Genomic DNA, 19,752 nt, shown 5'->3' on the forward strand with positions numbered 1-19,752 from the left:
ATACAAAATTGTCCTTCATTTATATTTCCCTTTTTTGTTTAGTTTTGTCAGAGATGGGTATTCCATTGCCACCCAAATATTGTAGGTGAGTGAATTCAGCAAAATAATACAACATAGTCCAGTAGTCCATAATAATAGTGGGTTATCCATAGGACCGGCAATGTCAGAAGTTGTTGACTTGAGCCTTTTAGAGCTCAGCATATTAAAGTCAAAATGGATTAAAGAGCCCTACACTTTTAAGTGGTGTTAACGTTGGTGAGCAGGAAGGTCATGAGAAATGAGGAAACAGAAAGAGTATATTTCACTTCTTTTCAGCGTGCATGAATGTACTGTTTGGAAGGCCAGTTACTTTTGTTTAAAAAAAATGAATGAATGAATGAATGAATGAATGAATGAATGAATATCTACTGAATGCTTCTGTGATATCCTAAATAAATTTGGTCGGTTAAATGTCTGAAGTACTCCTAAAACATCGTGTGATGGCAAGAGGAAGTTAGAGAAATAAAAGGTGTCATAAAGTTAAAAAGTAAGAGTTTACTGATGCTTGGTCACTAGTTATCCAAGTCACATGAATCTCAGGGATGAAGGTCAAGGCCACAGTGACTCAAGCTCCCCAAGGCTCTTCTCCAGGAGGCAGACCCAGGCACAGACGCGCACCTCAGTCCATCCCTAGCCGCTGGACAGACGCTTGCGGCGCCTCTCGGGGAGGAGAGGCAAGAGGAAGGGGAGGCAAGCGGCGGCGGCGGCCCACGGGGAAGCGGGCAGCGACCCGCGCGCTGCCGGGAAGGAAGTCGCGTCGCAACCCGGGATCCGGCAAAGGAAAGAAAACCCGAGCGCGGCCAGGTCGCCAAGTCGCCTTCGCGGAGGGCAAGGGGCGGCGCCTCGCTGCCTCCGCCGGGCTCTGGCAGCGGATTCCCGACCTCGGGTCTCAGGGGCTGCGCGGGGACCGCAGCGGCAGCAGGTAAGCCAGCTGCGTTCTCTGCTCACCGGGAAAGAATTGAGGCGGATACAAAAGTTGCAGTTCTTGTTACATAGGTCTTGCTTTATCTTGGTCTTGACCATCCAGCAGAACAGTGCAGAAACGAGGTATGAAAAGTGAAGCCACGTTAATATGTGGAAGGCTCAAGTCAACAGATTCGAACATTGCCAGTCCTGAGGATAGCCCACTACTATTGTGGACTACCGGACTATATTGGAATATTTTTGCTGAATTCATGAGCCTACAATATTTGGATGGCAGTGGAATACCCATCTCTGACAAAACTAAACAAAAAATGGAGATATAAATGAAGGACAATTTTGTATCTGTATATACAAAATAGATAGGATAGGTACATAATTACTTTATCTTAATTCAATAAGAAAGAGTTGTACTAATAGTGTTTGGACAGGCTATCATGTCTGCATCTTGTGCTATGAATGACTACTACAAAGACAACAATATGCAATGTATTAATTGTTATAACTCTCCCACCAGCCTGTTTTAAAAATGTCTCTTTGCAACTTTTCTTAATAAAATTAATTCTTAAAAAAAGAATTGGGGGCCTCTGTGGGTCCCCAGAAGGAAGCTGGGGATGCAGGTAGCCCTGGGCAGGAGCCTGAGGACACTCCTTGCACTGAAGGTGGTGGATGTGTGGTGGCCACTGGGGTCAGGGCTCCGAGCAACTAGGAAAGTGCCCGGTGTGGAGCGCGGTCTCAGCAGGACACTGTCCCACCTGGAAACCATTCTAGGGACAGGTGTGTCCTGCCTGGAAAGACCTGGCAAGGCTCTGCTTCCCTTAACTACACTGCTTCGGAGCTCAGAGGACAGCCTCAAATCTCGGGCAAAGCTGGGCTCCACAGGTTCTGCCTACGCTGTACGGTACCAGAAGGAACAATTATAAAGCCTACTAGATGTCACTGAAAGTTAATATTAATTGGAGTTATGATTGAAATACAAACAGCACTTCAGATTGTAGAATACCAGAGACAAGCGATAGGCAGAGCCGGAGGTGGAGGTGGGGTGGTGACTAGCTCCAGGCTGCCTGATCTTGGACTCCCTTCCACAGCTTGCCTTGATTGCACTCTGACCTGGTGTCTTCATTCATACATGTTTTGTCTGCTTGCCTTATCTTTATTGTTTTTATATAAACATGAATTAATATTTACTACCTATCAGGGCAGTTGGGGCATTAATAACAAGTATAAATGGCTAATAAACACACAAAGAAATATTCAACATTGCAGACCATTATAGAAATACAAATTAAAAAATACTGAGATACCATTTTACTCCAGAAAGAATGACCATAATTAAGAAGTTAAATAATAACAAATGCTAGCAAGACTACAGGGAAAAAGGTATCTTCTACATTATTGATGGGAACGTAAACTGGTACAACCACTCTGAAAGTCAGCTTGGAGACCCCTCAAAAAATTAAAATTAGACATTTCATTTGACCCAGCTGGGTATCTCTTTCACGTCGTTGAGTCAAAAGGGCATTGTTGCTATCAGCTCAGTGCCTGGAGTCACTGAGCCAGCGTGAAGGACATACAAACTGCCCCAATTGTCCCATACTTCAAGTAACTTTGTAAAAACAGGGCCAGAGGACAGATAATCAGATCAAATCTGCAATTTGGGCATGTTGGTACAGAAAGGATTAAGGAAACAGAAGAAAAAGTGGGGGGCAAGGGAAAAAGAATTAGAAAATTAGGTAATGGAATAATGGAGGAGGCAAGTGTAGAGTCCTGGAACAAAAGCATTGAGAATAGGGATACAAAGGAAGCAACAGTTTAATTATAATTGCTGTGGGTATGAGATGACATTTTGATTATTCACATAGGGAAAGAAGGAATACTCACAAACAAAATGCCATTGAAATGGGCAGAATAGGGGCCAGCGAGATAGCTCAGCAGTCTGAAGTGCTTGCCTATTGCCTTATCTTTAGAATTGTGTAATAATTGCAGGAGACAGAGGCAATAAAACCTACGTGTATTAAGTTGTTAACATATTACCTGACAGTTTAATTCTTTTTCCCCTACATCTGAGGGCTTCCTTGCTGCTTCTAGCTCACTATCAGGCTATGGAGTGCTTTTGTGTATTGTTGTTCCTGATAATGTGGGTGTGGCCTTTCCCCACTTCCAGAACCCTCTTTTTTGCTCCCAGCTGAGCCACTGGGGCTACCTGGTCAGTACAAGTGACACTTGCACGGTGAGGAGTGTTGTGCAGCTCAGGGTGCTGTTTGTCTCTCCCAAGCTTCACTACCAGCACAGCATTCCTCTCAGGCCACCCTTGGGAGCAGACAGCTGTAGGATCTGAACAACAGTAGCACAAAGAAAACCTCACAGGGAAGTGAACAAATTATTGCAAGACAAAGGAAGTGGATTTCATAGAAAGGGGCCATGTTGAAATGGGTGGGTGGTAAAAGGCCTGAGAAGGGGCTAGCCTAGAGGTGGAGGGACCATCAGAAGTGCAAGCTGGCTCCTGCATCTCCCATCTTCATCACTAGAGATCTCTCCTTCCCGTGCGCTGTAACCTCCACACATTTCCTTCTCTTGACTGAATCAGGTATTTCCAGCCTCGGGCCTCATACTTATTACTGATATTCCTGAGCTTTTTGAGTTTTTTTGTTTTGTTTTTTGTTTTTGTTTTTGTTTTTGTTTTTTGTAGTACCAGGGACTGAATTCAGGACCTTGCACTTGCCAGGCAAGCACTTATTCCACTGAGCTTTCTCCCCAGGCCCCATTACTGAGCTATTTTTACTCGAAGTACTTAAACATATTTTCTGAGACACATTTCACTGTGTTTTTATTTCCTGGAGTGCCTTGCAGAGGAGGATGCTGCAGTGTGTGACTTAGAGCCTTAGCTGTTCTGCATCTTCGCTCCTTGAAGGCCACCCATGTTGTACTAAGTGAATATTTATACATGCAATGTGCACGTGTGCATGCACAGGCACTTACACTACAGTTCTACATTGAATAGTTCTCAACTTAAAAGCCAACACCTTAGCTAAATGCAGACTTTTTTTCAAGTTCAAGTTCAGGACCTTATGGATCAAATCCAGGCAGGCAAGCGCTTATGCCGCTGAGCTATATCCCCACCCCAGGCATTTCTCATTTAATGACTAGCTCTGCTCAAGGAGGAGATCATTCAATGAATTAGTTGCTAAATGAGTATGTACATATATAGTGTTGCATACACATAATGTTGTGTACATGTATCGGATATAGCATGTATATTTGGAACAAAGAAATCGTACAAAGATGCTCCAACCTGATAACTTGGCTTTTATTTGTGTAGCTCTTACATGCAGTATTATAGTGTATAACAGTACATAAAACTTCAGGACTATAGTGTATAATACAATCATTAAAATTGCAGTATTCCATAAACAAGAGGTACTATACAAAGAAGGATATTGAGGTTTTATAAAGATGTACAGAACTGTACAAAGAAAATGACAGATGGTAAGTCTGAGGCCTGTGTCCTTACATCATTAAGCAGGTGATTCATTAAGCAAAGAATATTTGTAGTAAGAATTAGTCTTTTAATTCTCCAAGTATTGTCTTAATAAATGCTAGAAAAAAATGCTACTTGCCTTAGTACAAAGTATAGGGTCAGAAAATAAATTAAAATTCAGTGCTTTTCTGTTTTACATGGAGCAGATAACATAAAAGATTCCCTCTAGAAAATGTTCCTGAAAGATGCTAGTCTTCTTTTCTACAGTGAAACAGGGACATGAATGTAAATGATACGAATCCTTAATCTTAATTCAGCTAGTTAGTGACCTGTGCGGTATTAAATAGCCATTTCATCTCTATGAAGTACTTTCCTTATTTGTAGGCAGAAAGGAAAGAGTTCAAAACTGTGAAGGAGCCTTGGGTTCTCCATACAAGGCTTTTCAGAATAGACCATCAGTCAAATGAGAACAGCTTACTTCCAAGATCAACCTTCCCACTTTGGTCTCTTTGATTTATTAGTTTTGTGAAATAGTTGATCACTACTACTTCAGTTTATTCTAGTTGATGCATGAGCTCTACTTGTCTTCAGGGTTCGCTGTCCCAACCCAAGTTGGCTCTAAATGCATTTGCTTTGTTTTCTTCAGCCTAAAACACAGAAGCGCTTGATAATAGCAGACTTCCTGTTCCAAGATACATTGTCCTTCTCTGCAGCCCCAGTAAGAGCACTTCTGGCTCATACATCACAGGTAAGTGCGCTGGCCGGGTCAAAAGCTCACACACTCTGTGCTGCATCCATTTGTGTAAATGCACGTATTTTTATGGGGCTTGATTTTTATGGAAACCACAATCAAAGATGAAATATTCTTTCTTTAGGTAATAACTAAACCTTTTCAAGTGCACACAATTTACCTAAAAAAGGCAATTGAAAATATGTAAAAATTATTCAATTAAGGACTTTAACACATACTGTCTTCTGTCTTCTTCCCCTGACATACTCAAACTTTGTCTTCTCTTCCCAACATAGTGTTTCATTTTACTTATTAGCAGTAGATTAGAGACTTACCATTCTGACAATTGTTTCAAAAGTAGTAGTGTGGTGCTAAAATTGTTCAGAGCATATATTCCCATTTGGGGGGTTATGAAGAATGTGATCTAGTCTTGTTCTGGATGAGAACAAGAATTAATAAATTCTCACAAAGACTGCAGATCTAGAGAATGCCTCTTTGACCTACACTACAGTAGGTTGCTGATATCCAGGAAATAACTCTTGAAAACAATAAGAAAAATCTTAGGACCTTGAGAGATGAGTCAAATTATTTTCACTATAGTATGAATTGTGAAGATGTAACTAGAAATCGTCACACTATTTCTCTCATAATAAGAATATTTTGCAATTATTAGATGGCCCATGCCAGCAATTTAGTATTTTTGAAAGATTAACTTTAACAGATGTACTCTTGTAGTATATGCTGCCTCAATTTTCTCCAAATCTCTTATGTAACACAGGAAAAGAGATGTCAGAACTAACTCATGTTTTCGAGTTCCATGATTCCCATGGCACCATATGTAGTATGACTGTATTAAGATTGTCTTAGTTCCTTTCCTTCCTGCTGAGACAGAAGACTCAACTCCCAAAGTTAAAAGAGAAATAATTCATTTAACTCATAATTTTAGAAGTTTCCATCCATTATTGGCTGAGTCCAAAGCAGGGCAGCATCACAGAACAGAAACAGTTCACAGTATACAGAAGAGAGCAAAGCAACAAGGGACAGTCACAGCTCTTTCCATCCCTTATATTTTGCCCAGAGAACTTCAGGCAGGTAGCACTCACACCCTTAACCATAGTGCTCTTGGGCCTACTGTTCAACCATGAATCGAAATTATCATCACATACTTTATATCCAGCCACCTCTGGAAACGCTCCACCTATGACCACATGAGGCTTTGGGTGGACATTAAACATGTCATAACATTCTACCCTTCATCCGCCAAAGACTCATACATATACCTCTATGAAAAGTCATTTCATCCATCTGCAAGAATTGCTAAAGTCCTAACAGTTTCACCATTGATGAAAAGTTTAAGCCCAATGTCTCCTCTTGATTTAAAGCATACCCCTACTGCAAGCCCCCAAACAAATGAAAAGATTGTTAAACACTTCCAACATAGAATGGAACAAGATAGACATATCTATTCTAAAAGTTTCAAACAGAGGGATAGCAAGAAATGGAACAAAGGCAAGACCAAAATCCAGCAGGGTAAACATCAAATCCCATAGTTCCTCTTCCAGCATCCCTGGAAATCTGTGGTAAGTTGTAAATTCCATTGGGGTAGCTCTACTTCTACAACACGTCTGGTGGTGGTACCTCCCCTCGCTTCTCTCTAGGGCTGGTTCTTCTCCCTCATTGCAGTTTTCTTCAGATGATCCATGATCCATGTTCTTAATCTCTCCAAACTTTTGAGGTCTCAAAGCACCTTCATGTTTATATTCAGGACTTCACAAGGTGCCCTTTCAGGTGCACACTAGCTGGCCTCCCAGGCCTTTTCTGAAATCTAAGTGTAAAATGGTAGAGTAAGTGCACATGCATGCACACATGCGCATCCATGGAAATATTGCATGTATAACTATCCACTTCATACAACATGTGTGGCTTTCAAGGAATGAAGATACAGGGCAGCTCAGGCTCCGGGTCACACACTGCAACATTCTACTCTGCACTCCAGGGGAAAAAAAAAAAAAACAAAAACAGTGAAATGTGTTTCAGAAAATATGCTTAAATACTGAAATAGCTCAGTAATAAGAAAGGGCTTTGTGCACAGTAATTTAGACTGTAGGGACAGTGGCACTGTCAGGATATTGATACCTGAATAGAAAACTGCGTCAAGTCCCCAGTGCACAGAGCGAGGTGTGCTCGCTGCAGGGCCTGTGAAGTCGGTGCAAACCAGGGAACCAGGCAAGTGTGAGGCCCGAGGCTGGAAATACCTGATTCAGTCAAGAGAAGGAAAGGTGTGGAGGTTACAGCGCACGGGAAGGAGAGATCTCTAGCGATGAAGATGGGAAATGCAGGAGCCAGCTTGCACTTCTGATGGTCCCTCCACCTCTAGGCTAGCCCCTTCTCAGGCCTTTTACCACCCACCCATTTCAACATGGCCCCTTTCTATGAAATCCACTTCCTTTGTCTTGCAATAATTTGTTCACTTCCCTGTGAGGTTTTCTTTGTGCTACTGTTGTTCAGATCCTACAGCTCTCTGCTCCCAAGGGTGACCTGAGAGGAATGTTGTGCTGGTAGTGAAGCTGGGGAGAGACACACAGCACCCTGAGCTGCACAACACTCCTCACTGTGCAAGTGTCACTTGTGCTGACCAGGTAGCCCCAGTGGCTCAGCTGGGAGCAAAAAGGATGGTTCTGGAAGTGGAGAAAGGCCACACACACATTATCAGGAAGAGCAGTACATCAAACCAGACCACAGCCTGGTAGTGAGCTAGAAGCAGCAAGGAAGCATTCAGATGTAGAGAAAAAAAAGTTTTTAAACATTCATTAAACAATTTCTGCATGCATCTAAAACCAGTAGCACCACATGGATGATGCGAAAGTCTTCCATCCGCTGGAGCAGTGGCCAGGCTCTCTTCTCGCTTAGCTGTAAGGGTTTAGTGCCTATGAAGCCAATCCAAATCCTGAGAGGCAACTTCCCAAGCCTTTGCCATGCTGGCACCTGATGCTCAGGAGCTTTTCCTCTCAAAGCAGTCTTTCGCTTTTGCAACTCTGGTTGGAAATGCAGGAGCCCTGCTGGTTCATGTGTTAGCCTGAGATCATCTTTTGTGTTATATTCTTCTGAAAAACATGGCTTTTTGTAGCTGATTTTTTCAGTGAACAGCTTCTCCTTTGCTCCACCGTTTCAGGCTGCAGCTTTACTAGAGCTTCCTTTCTGGCCAAACTCAAAACATTTTGAATCATTCCACTGGGTCTTTGTTCATGGTTCTAAACCTGACTAAAAGGCTCAGCAGTATTTATGCCACCACCTAAACATTAGGTGTGAAACTTCTGTCAGATTAATTTGTGTGCCCCCCTTAACCTCAGTCTCAGACAAAGTCTCTAGATATGAGTAAAGGACCTGTGGAGATAGCTCAGCAGATTAATCACTTGCCTGGCAGGTGCAGGACCCTGAGTTCAATCCCCAGTACCACAAAAAAAATAAACAAAAATAAAAATAGATATGAATAAAGTATAGACAAAATTTTGCCAGTTATAACACACATTGTCTGGAGTCCAACACCCAATTCAATCCTTGAAGAAGGCTCTTGAGCCCAGTCTTACTGGCAGGATTTCTATCAGTCTTCTTATCTTCTGCGCTTGGACTCGCCCATCACGTACACCCAACGGCATTCCAGCTCCGCTCTTTCAGCCAGCATCTTCACATCTTTCCTAACTGCTCCCTGTCTACAGCCCACCCAGCTGCCAAAGCTCTTCAGCCACATGGCTAGGTAATGTCATGGCAGTGACCTCACATCGCGGATACCAAACTCTATCTTAGTTTTCTCATTGCTGAGACTAAAGACTCAACACCCAAAGTTAGAGGAGGAAAAAATATACTTGGCTCACCGGTAGTGGAGGTTTCCATCCATCAGCAAGAGGATCCAAGGCAGGTGTCATGGCAGGGCAGAAATAGATCATGGTGGGCAGAAGGTAGCAAAGCAACAAGGGACCACCACAGCTCTTTCTATCCCTTATATCCTATCGGGGCATTTAGGACAGATAGTGCTCACACTCTTAATCCCAGTGCTCTTGATTCTACCATTGCACCATGAATCAATACTAATCTCACACACTCTAGGTCCAACCACCTTTGAAATATCCCCATCTATGAACACTTGAGACTTTGGGGGAACATCTAAATACAAGAGTAACACAGATTTTTTTTTTCTTTTTCTTTTTGGTGGGAGGTCATAACTGTGATTTCCTGTTTTTCAGATGAAGTCTTTCTGGAAGTTTTAGCAGTTATATTGAATGTATTGACTAATTGGTATAATAAAAGATTACCTAATTATTTCCAAAACTGAGTTTTATATTAACATTACAAAAACCTTCATTTGACTGTATTATGTAGGAAACTTTATGTGCAAAATTGACAATAAATAATAATTTTGAAATAGAAAAGAGGGAAATGGTTTCTCCTTGGAAACTGTAGGCATAATCAGCTCAATAGAAGGACCAGAGACTTTGCACTTAGGATTATATGGTAGAAGGAGTTAATAAAAGAGCACTCAGCATGGAAGTGGGGATGGGAACGAAAGGACTGATTCAGTTTCATGTGTGGATCCAAGACAAAACTGTGGGTCAGCAGGGTGTTTGCATGTGCATCAATGCTACATAAAGGATACTAAGTGGATTGAGATTTAGAGTAGAAGAAGTAGTGACTCAAAGTTAGGCTCAAAGTACCAGAAGGCAGGAGTCCTGAGTAGGATGTTTTACTGCCATTCATATTTCTCTAGAAATAATCAAATGCCCAAGTGCACTTAGATTGTCAGAGTTGCCTCAGCCATGACAATCTTCGGTAGATTTTGGTAACAACAAATAAATGGAAAGCTCTTCGTCCACAGAATGGAATTTTAGGACTTTGCAAATGTGCTGTTCACATGGGACAGAACAAGTCCTGACATACCAAATATAATTACAAGAGCATGACCTCCTGAGAGTTAATCTTTCTTATTCTCCTTCTCAAACATTCCTGGATCTTGGGTTAAAGGGCTGGAAGCTGGACTACATACTTGCTTAAGGTGTGTGAATCATGAAGGCTGAAATTTTTCTGTGGTGACTTCTTGGGGCTTTTAGCTCACAGTGTGCCTTTATGCCCTTACACACTGCAGATCATTGCTCCTTTTCACCAGATGCTTCCTGAAGTGTTAACCGTTATGGACCTTCCACAAACTTCTCATGTACTTCTCAGAAAAAAGGCATGGAGAATAGGCTCAAGCCCAAAACATTTAACTGCGTGGGAAGGCTGCAGGAGACAAATAAGACTAGCTGATGAGTGTGACCCTGTAGTTTGAGAATATCTTGTATCAGCTGTCACATTTGACCTATAAATTTGTAGACACTGTGAGAATGTCAGATCTACATCTTCAGAACTGTGCAGGTCATGGTCAAGCAGAGTAATTTACTTAAAGCATTTTGTTTTCTTCCCTACATTGTTAAACATGTTTAATTGTTATTTGCTACCATGTTTTCATTCACTCATGAAGCTACAGTGCCTATTTATGTTGTTTGTGCTCTGGAATCCAATGCTAAATTCAGTGATCCAAGTATGGAGACTGTGTGTGAAAAAATTTATTGCCACTAACTTTTTTCATTAATATTAAAAAACAATAGGAAAAACCAAGTATTAGGCCTACTGGCAAATATATTATACAGTGTGTCCTATGTTTTAGCTGGAGCATTTTTCTCTCTTCATTGTGTATAATATATAAGGACTACTAAAGTCACATTTACAAATAACATATTTCATATGCCAATTCATCGAAATAAGTTTTCAGACAAATGTATTCTATAACATACATATGTGTGTGTCTATAGACAAATATATAACAATCAAAATATTTTCATTTTTTTCCTGAAGGTTATAAACTGGGATTTATCAAATATGTAATGAAAGATTTTGCCTTATTAAACATTTAAAGTTCCAAAGAGAAATATATATATATACATATATATATATATATATGTATATGAAAATGCCAAATACCAAATACTATATTTCTGAATAAATCTTTTCTCTTTTCTCTTTATTGTGATATACCCCAAAATAATTACCTCTCACTGAAAAGTTAGTCTTGATCACTATATTAGGAAATTTTCAGGATCAGATCCCTGTTTTATTTTTTAATTTATTTTTAATTTTTATGAGTTTATCTTTTTCTGCACATGCTGATTATATGCATTGTGTGGAGGTAGGGCACACACACAGCAACACATCTGAGTTCTTTTCACTTCTTCCCTTCCTCCTTTTCCTCTCAGTCCCCTCCATCTCATGATCTCCTCCCCATTTGCAGAAGGTCCATTTTCCTTTTTCATTATTTATCTTTTATTTTGCTCTTTAAATTATTTGTGCTTGTTAGGGTTGGTGGTACACACCTATGATCCCAGCATTCAGGAGCCTCAGGTAGCAGGATCACCATGAGCTCACGGCTGGCCCAAACTACCTAGTGAGACTCTTTTTCAGAAGCAAAAACAAAAAAATATATATACTTTGCATTTGTCATATAAGAGAAATCATGTAATATTTAAACATCTGTAGACTCCTTCTTTTCTACACACTGAATTTTGTGATTTTAAAGAATACTATGTTTACTTGATTTTATTTATAAAACTCAATTTTTTTCCTGTCTCCTGCTTTCACTCACTACTCTCCGCCCCCCTTATTTTAAACAAACATGTACTTGAGACGCACTATGGCAGCAATTGGTATGTCATGACAAACAGTACATATTAGAAGACCAGAGTGACAGGCATTCCAACTTACCATTACACATTGCTATCTTCAGTTCAGTTGCTTAGTTCACGGGTATCAGCATATATAGTTAGGGTGCAAATCCTACCAGTTAACTGCTAGTTTCAAAAACATGCTGCCAATCATTGCCTTGCCCATCTTGTGCATATAAATGTTTGACTTTGCCCCGTCATGTTTCCCAGGTTTCTTCCCTGCCCTCTCTTTGTTTTCTAATCCTCAAGTTCTCGCTTTCCTTTTAATTGTGTTATACTTTTCTATTTGTATTTCTTCTTTTGAGCTCTTATACTAGGGAGAGTATATGAATTTACATGTGTGGATCTGGTTTATTTCACTTATGAGTATATCTTCAAGTGGCACCCTCTTAAATATAAAGGCTTTGAGTTTGTCATTCTTTATAGCTGAGTAGTACTCCATTGTATAAAAATACCACATCTTTTCATCCTTTCCTCAGGTGAAGGGCATCTTGGATGTCTCCAAGATATGGCTATCAAAACTTGTGCTGCTATAAACATAAGTATGCATATGTCACTATGTTATGATATTTTCAGTTCCTCCAGGAAAAGTCCCAGTAGGGGGATAGCTGGTTTGAACGGAATTTCCAGTCCTGGTTTTTTAAGGAGGCTCCACACAGATTTCCATAATGGTTGCACCAGTCTACATTCCCACCAGCAGTGAAAAAAGGTTTCTTTTTCTCCATAGCCTCTCCAAACTACATTGCTATGTATGTTTGGATTTCTAAGTTTCTCTGTAAAAATATGTAACTGTTTATTCCTATTTTTAAATTTTTTTTAATTTTTTTCCTCATATTCTGTAGGGACTTAAAGTTTAACACATCAATACTTGATGGAAAATACCTGTTCCATGTTATGCCTAAGATGTTTGATATTCAAATAGTGAGGTTAAGCACAACTGCCTATGTTGTAGGGTTGTATAAGTAAGCTTCTCTTCTGGACGATTAACAACCTAAGTTCACAGACCAAATATTAGAGAAAAAGAAGGGCTGCAAGGACAGCCAACATTAAGCCCTAGCCTTTCAAGGTCAGTGAAGACTCAGGACATAGGAGAACCTATACAGTGACATCATGTAACTCAGTTGTGTCCCAAATTTCCTGATCAAGGAGATTATGGGGCCACAGAGGAAAGTGATCGATGATGTAGAGTGTGCCTAAGGAGAGTCACATGGAGAGAAAACACTCTCTCAGGCTTCCAGAAAGAGCAAATTGGTCAAGCAATGGCTGTGACTCATCCACATGGCTGACAAAAAGGCACTACAAACTGCAGTACAGGGCTTCAGAATAAATCCTTGAGGGAATTTGACTGACCTTATCAGATATAAGAGTTTCATTATTCATTATATAGGTCTTGGCCATTCAGCAGAAAAGTATAAAAATGAAGTATAAAAAGTAAAGCCATATTAATATGCCGAGCTGTAAAAGGTTCAAGTCAACAACTTTTTTTCTTTTTGGTGGAACTGGGGATTGAACTCAGGCCCCTGCACTTGCGAGGTAAGCATTTATTCCTCTGAGCCATCTCCCCAGCCAAGTGAATAATTTCTGTCGTTGTCAGTCTTATGGAAAACCCACTACTATTATGGACTACTGGACTATATTGGAATATTTTGCCGAATTCAGGCACCTACAATATTTAAATTATAGTGGAATACCCTTCTCTGACAAAACTAAACAAAAAAGGGGGATGCAAATGAATGACCATTTTGTATATGTAGGTTCAAAATAGTTAGGATAGATACACGGCTGCATTCTCTTGGATCATTGAATAGAGAGATTTGTTTTAATAATGCTTGTGGTACAGGATATCATGTCTGCATCTTATACAACGAATAACTACTAAGACAACACTATGCAACGTATTAATTATTGAAACTGTGCTACTAATCGGTTTTGAAACTGTCTCATTGCTATTTGTTTTTCAATAAAATTATTTTTTTAAAAACCTGAAAGCTTTTTTCTGATAAATTTATATAGAATTAAGTGGCTTTATGTGCCATAAGTTTTGGACACTTTATCTCAATCTAGTGAGATTTATGTGGTCATGTCCATATTCACCTTTTAACTCTTCAGCTTCATATACATAATTACCTATTTATATATGTGCATACACGCAAATAAAATGTGTGTATGTGTGTCAGTAAATATACATAGAGCATAAATTTAGTTTTATTTATGTATATAAAAAGTAAAAATGTGCATATTTAACACTAGTGATAGTGCAGTGTTTTTTTGAAAACTATTATAATTTGCATTTTAAAATATAGAAATTAACTGATAAATTAGTATCTTCTTTGCTCATCTATTTCTTCTTTGCTTGAATTCACACTGTAATTTCTGAAAATAGGATCATTTCTCTGATGACCAAGCCTAGAAATTATGAGCTGCCAATTTCTTAAATCTATTTGTCCCTAAATATGTGTGTTTCATAGTATTGAAATGTTGGTTCCTGTGCCAGGAAGAGGCCCTGACACTGCACGGTGGATCTGACAGGGAGATTCCAGGCCCGCATGTATGAAGAACCAAGTGCTGCAAGCGTACGACCAGTGGGGGGAAAATAGCAGCTATCTGTATTGGAGATAATGCAAAGACGAGCTCAAGGCAGAAACAGGAACAGAAAAGTAAATAAACAAAAATGTGGAGGCAGAATGGCAGGAAAATAAAAAGCACACAGTTGGCTGGGCTTCTGGATTTTAAAAGCTGTGCACCCCTTCCTCGGTGCCCATCGGAGGGACTCTGGATAAGGCAGACAGGAATGCCTGACAGGGCACTGGGGCACCTCAGTGGCTCTGACACCCCATGCCTCTCCCACTCTGATTAAATTATACGCATGGGTGCAGCCTGAAACTTTAGGGGTTTCCGGAGTTTGTTATTTTAGCTTTGCTTTTCTTAGACAATGGGATGAAAATTGGCTCCAGTTCAGGTGGGTGGAGGGAGAGGCGTCTCTCAGGCTCAACTGTACTACCAGTACTGACAGGAAAGTTAAGAGTGGAACTTTAAGTCACACGCGGAGTACGTTTCCTTAGACCTCTTCCTCTGAGTTTAATCTTCTATCTTGCAGCTCTGGCTGGGAGTTTGGCCTCAGGCAAGATCTTAACACGTAGAGAACTGAGGAGCTGGGCCATTTATCTGCAGTTAGGAAACAAAATTGTTTGGATGGAGTAACCTTTGGCATTTCAGAGATTTATGATAATATGAGCTGCGTTGTACGTTTGCCCAAGGAAAGCACTTGATTTTAGGGAGGGGAGAGCTCTGTTGCTAAATTTCTAGTTTGGTGGAGTGCGCTGTGGTGACGTTACTATAAGATTGATGGAGTGGAGGAGGGGGGATTGCAGTCTAGCCTTCCTGATAAACCTACAAGATTAGATGAGTCTAATGATCCTTGAAAGATTATAATAGAGACACATACAGAAAAAGTCAGCCTAAAAGATGAATATATTGAAGTTCGTGTGTTGTTTTAAATGTTAAAATGTTAAATGTTAAATGTTAAAATAATGTTTTACAGCAATGATTATTATTTACAGCAATGATTATTTTTAAAATATTCCACAATCCTACTATTGCCATCATCTCATCTACATTTTCTTCATTGCTTTCTTTATAATCTATATGGGGTTTTTTGTTTGTTTGTTTGTTTGTTTGTTTGTTTGTTTGTTTTTGAGACAGGGTCTTGCTATGGTATTCAGCCTGGCATTGAAGTGACAATGTAGCCCATTAAACTCATAGCAGCCTGTAGCGTTTCTTTGGTCTCTCAGTGTGGTCCATTGTACATGGGAAGAAACAGCAGCAGGAATAAAGAAAAGATAAACAAGAAGACAAGAACTGGGTTAGGTGGTGACTCCTCTGCTTGGTTGGCAAAATGACCCATTGAACAGTAGTAAGAGCATTTATTTATACTTTTACAAAGTTGCAAGACACAAGGTTACCTAGTGACTAATAGCCCACAACGTCCAGGCAGGACAGCAGTCCTCCTAGCTCAGCCTCCTGAGTACTGGGGTTACAGGTATGCATCATCACAACAAGCTATCTGTGTGTTTTTAACACTCTCTTTTTTTTATGTATGCAGCACAGGGTCTCACTATGCAGCTTGGGCTTGTAGTTGTCCTCCTCGGCACTGATTATAGGTGTACATCACCGTGGCTGGCTCAGCCACCCAGGGTCAGGGCCAGTGCTGCGTGTGGTGCTCGGAATACAATGCTGAGCCTTGCGCTTGCCTAAGCTGGCACTTAGGCCACTGAGCCATCTCATTGGTCCACCTCTACCTTACCTTGAATATCACAAAATCAAAGCCTGTAACTGAACACTCATGAGCATATTTGAAAAATTAGGAATTCAGCCTCAGTAACTCAGCTGCCTTATAGCATCTAAAAGAGAAGTAGGATTGTGTAAACCAGGATTCTACTGCAAATTAGCTCTGATAATAGGCACAATTTATGTTGAATGAATTCACTTTACCTATTTCTTTTCTTAAAACAGAAATTTTATAAAAGTGAAAATAATACAGGAGTAGTTTTATTTAAAAATTTGTAGCTGGGGAGATAGTCCAGTGGTCTGAGTGCCTGTCTGGCAAGAGAGCAAGGACCCGAGTTCAATCCCCAGACTGCATGCCGTGCTGGCCCTGGTACCCTAAGTGCACCATGACCCCAAAATTGGGCGTGGTAGCCCATGCCTGTAATCCCAGCGCTGGGAAGGCTGAGACAGGATGTTCACTATGAGTCCAAACTGCATAGCAAGACTGTATCAAACAAACAAACAAATATTTTAGAAAAAGAATTTGCAATCTATGACACTATATTTTCCAGATCTAACAAAACCACACGTAAAAGACTTCCTATAATTCTTTTAATTTCTTTCCATTTTAATTTCTTTCCCACAATTATATTTCATTTCTTCTTTTTAAAAGGGGGGAAGCAAAGGAAACAAAGGCAATAACAAAGCAACATAAAACAATAAAACAATAAAAATGGCACAGAATTTCAGAACAAGAATAAAAAATTAACAATGGTTGGTCATGTTATGTATTGCTATCTTCAATTTTTTTCCTCAGATTACCAGATACAAACATGCAAGATTGATCAAACAATTAAACATTAATTCTTCCTTTCAATAAACCTTAAGGTTTTTTCCTTGTTCTGTTTATTTTTTTAATTTATTTTAAAGAGTATAGAAATAAAACAATAGAGCAGATACACTTTTTTTAAACAAAGCAGGATGAAAGGTATTCAGTCATGGTTGTTATAGTACACATTGCTGTCTTCAGTGTAACTGCTCAAGTTATAGACATTAGCATATCAAGTTGGTCAAAGTAAAAGTTTTAAACATTAACTGCTACCCTAAAAAAAAAAAAAAACTGATAAAAATCAGTGGTACACTCAGCTATCCTGTGCATATACTTATCTGATTCTTCCCCTTCCTTTTTTCTACCTTTTCCCATTTTCCCCATCTCAGTTGTTTATACCTTATATTCAGTTTGTTTCAGAGAAAATAGACCATACTAATGAAAATTATTGACATTTTTCTTTCTAATGTGTGGTTTATGTAAGCACACATAAACGTACCTTTCTTCTGATTGCAGACAGCCGATGGATTTTCCTCACCCAGGAACTAATTTTTCAGAGGAGTATAAACCACAATTGCCACCAGTAGGATCCCAAGGTAAAATAAAAGATTTTTTTAAAAGTTAGTAAATTGATATTCACAAAAGAGAGAAAGAAATGTAGAGGAAGGGAATAGGTGTCTTAAATTTGGTAGCTCTTTTTCTTGATAATTTATTAAATAAATTTTGACAGTCTAGCTATTTCTAATTTTCTTTTGGAGTTTGTATTTTCCATAGAGGTAATCCTTTTAATTATGGAAGACAAGAAAAAATGTAAAGGAGAGCTAATAAAATCAATAGTGATTTTACATTAGCTAATTAAATACAAGGCTGTACATAAATTAAACCCCCAAATACAGAAAATAAGTAAAATATGTTACTGATCATTTCTATTTTCTGAAAAATCTGATCATGTAATGATATTTAGGAGATTTATCTCTGTGTGTTTTTTAATCATGTGGTACTTGGCATTTGTTTTGTTCAATTAGTGTAAAAGAGCAGTCAGTAGACTACTTAAAACTAAAAGCTGATAACTGGAGAAATATTAGCCATCCCAGGCACAGTGGCACACACCTGTAATCCCAGCACTCAGGAGGCTGAGGCAGGATGATTTCCTTGAGTTCAAGGACTAACTGGAACTACAGAGCAAGACTCTGTCGCAAAGAGCCAGAGAGAGGGAGAGAGAGAGAGAGAGAGAGAGAGAGAGAGAGAGAGAGAGAGAGAGATTACATTGAAATAATTCAGTTTTAATTTGTAACAATATGAAAGCTTTATTTCCTCTTGTTAATTCATGCTTTGCATTTTTAAGAAAAATAATTGAGTCATATCACTACATAGTAAGGAATACAGAGTCACAAAATGATTCAGAGGTTGTCATTTAGGCAGATGCAGTTATTGATAATGATAGACATTTAGAAGTGGCAAAGTTGGGGCCGGGGAGATGGCTCAGTGGAATAAGCCCTTCCCTGGCAAGCGCAAGGGCCTGAGTTCAATCCCCAGTTCTGAAAAAAAAAAAAAAAAAAAGAAGTGCCAAAGTTCATAGTGTGTGCAGATTTACAAGTATGCAGAATACCCACCCCTTGGAAGACACTCAGGGGATTCAGGATCAAAGGTGATCTAGTTTGCATAGAAATATATATATACATTCTGTTTTCTTCTCAGAGAAACAAATGTTCTTGGCAGCTGAATGGTCTGTTTCAGTGTCCTTAGAAATCTTCAAGTGGGCCCTAGATAGCTTATTCAGATGTTCGCTATTAAAATAATATGAGCTAGACAAGCACGAAGCTCTAAGGCTTAGATAAGGACGAAGGTCAACCATGGCTTCCCTTCAACATCATCCAGAAACATACTAGCACCAGAGCACCATCCCAAGAAAATTAAACCAGACCTCTGAACTCAAGGACTGATACTTCTTCATATTATAAGCGCTTTGAATATGAAGTCAAGATTGGGAATTTGTGTTTTAAATTTTTGTAGGGTTTTTGTTTGAAGAATTATTTAAAAGACTAAGATATTGCCAGAGATGTAGCTCAGCAGCATAAGCACCACTATATAGCTAACTGAAACGAGATATAAATATTAAATTCAGGTATAACTAGACTTGAGAGTTTGTAAGAAAAATAGTTTTTGTTTGTTTGAGTTCTAAAGACCAAGGCTGCATGTATTGCAAGCCTTGAAATGACAATATTGAAAATAATTTTAGCGAAAAACTAAGAGCTCACTGTGCCATAGGCATTATTCTGAAATTCATGGGGGTTAGCTCATTTAATCTCAGGACATTCTTAGGAGGTAAATACTGACAGTTTCCTGAATTTATGTCTTCACAGTCAACCAACTGTAGAATGAAAATATTCAAGTTTTAAATTTCATCTTTAATGAATATGTATGGATCATTTCCTTGTCATTATTCAGCTATTTACATATGTATTAGGTATAGTAAGTCACCTAGAAATGACTAAAAGTATGTAGAAGGATGTAAAACAGGTGGCGAAACAATCCCATGTGTGTTGAGAACCATTATACTATTAACTAACCCCTTATTCATCATGAATAACTAAGGCTTAGAGATTTTGGGCAAGGTTTCCAGTTCTTCATTCTGTTCCTACTAGTTGTGCGATGCTTCTTAAGGACTGAATTATCAATCCTTGAGTTCAGAGGTCTGGTTTAATTTTCCTGGGATGGTGCTCTGGTGCTAGTATGTTTC

General features: G+C 39.3%; 1 protein-coding gene across 3 annotated transcripts in view; it reads left to right on the forward strand.

Annotated features, from left to right (window-relative positions):
- Positions 1-865: 865 nt before the first annotated feature.
- The window catches only part of LOC101585551 (phospholipid scramblase 1-like), a 37,370-nt gene continuing 18,483 nt past the window's right edge, over positions 866-19,752 (forward strand). Inside the window, exons 1-5 of one of the 3 annotated variants that reach the window (XM_023713062.1) lie at positions 887-961; positions 1,562-1,737; positions 5,085-5,186; positions 7,677-7,807; positions 17,529-17,608. In XM_023713062.1, the coding sequence (XP_023568830.1) occupies positions 17,536-17,608 (73 nt within the window). In that variant the 5' untranslated portion in view covers positions 887-961; positions 1,562-1,737; positions 5,085-5,186; positions 7,677-7,807; positions 17,529-17,535. Of the gene's footprint in view, positions 962-1,561; positions 1,738-5,084; positions 5,187-7,676; positions 7,808-17,528; positions 17,609-19,752 lie in introns of all 3 variants that reach the window. The other 2 variants (XM_023713061.1, XM_004629280.2) reach the window with 2 other exon arrangements.

This window comes from Octodon degus, unplaced genomic scaffold (assembly GCF_000260255.1).
Source record: "Octodon degus isolate 3935 unplaced genomic scaffold, OctDeg1.0 scaffold00028, whole genome shotgun sequence".
Lineage (NCBI taxonomy): Eukaryota > Metazoa > Chordata > Mammalia > Rodentia > Octodontidae > Octodon > Octodon degus.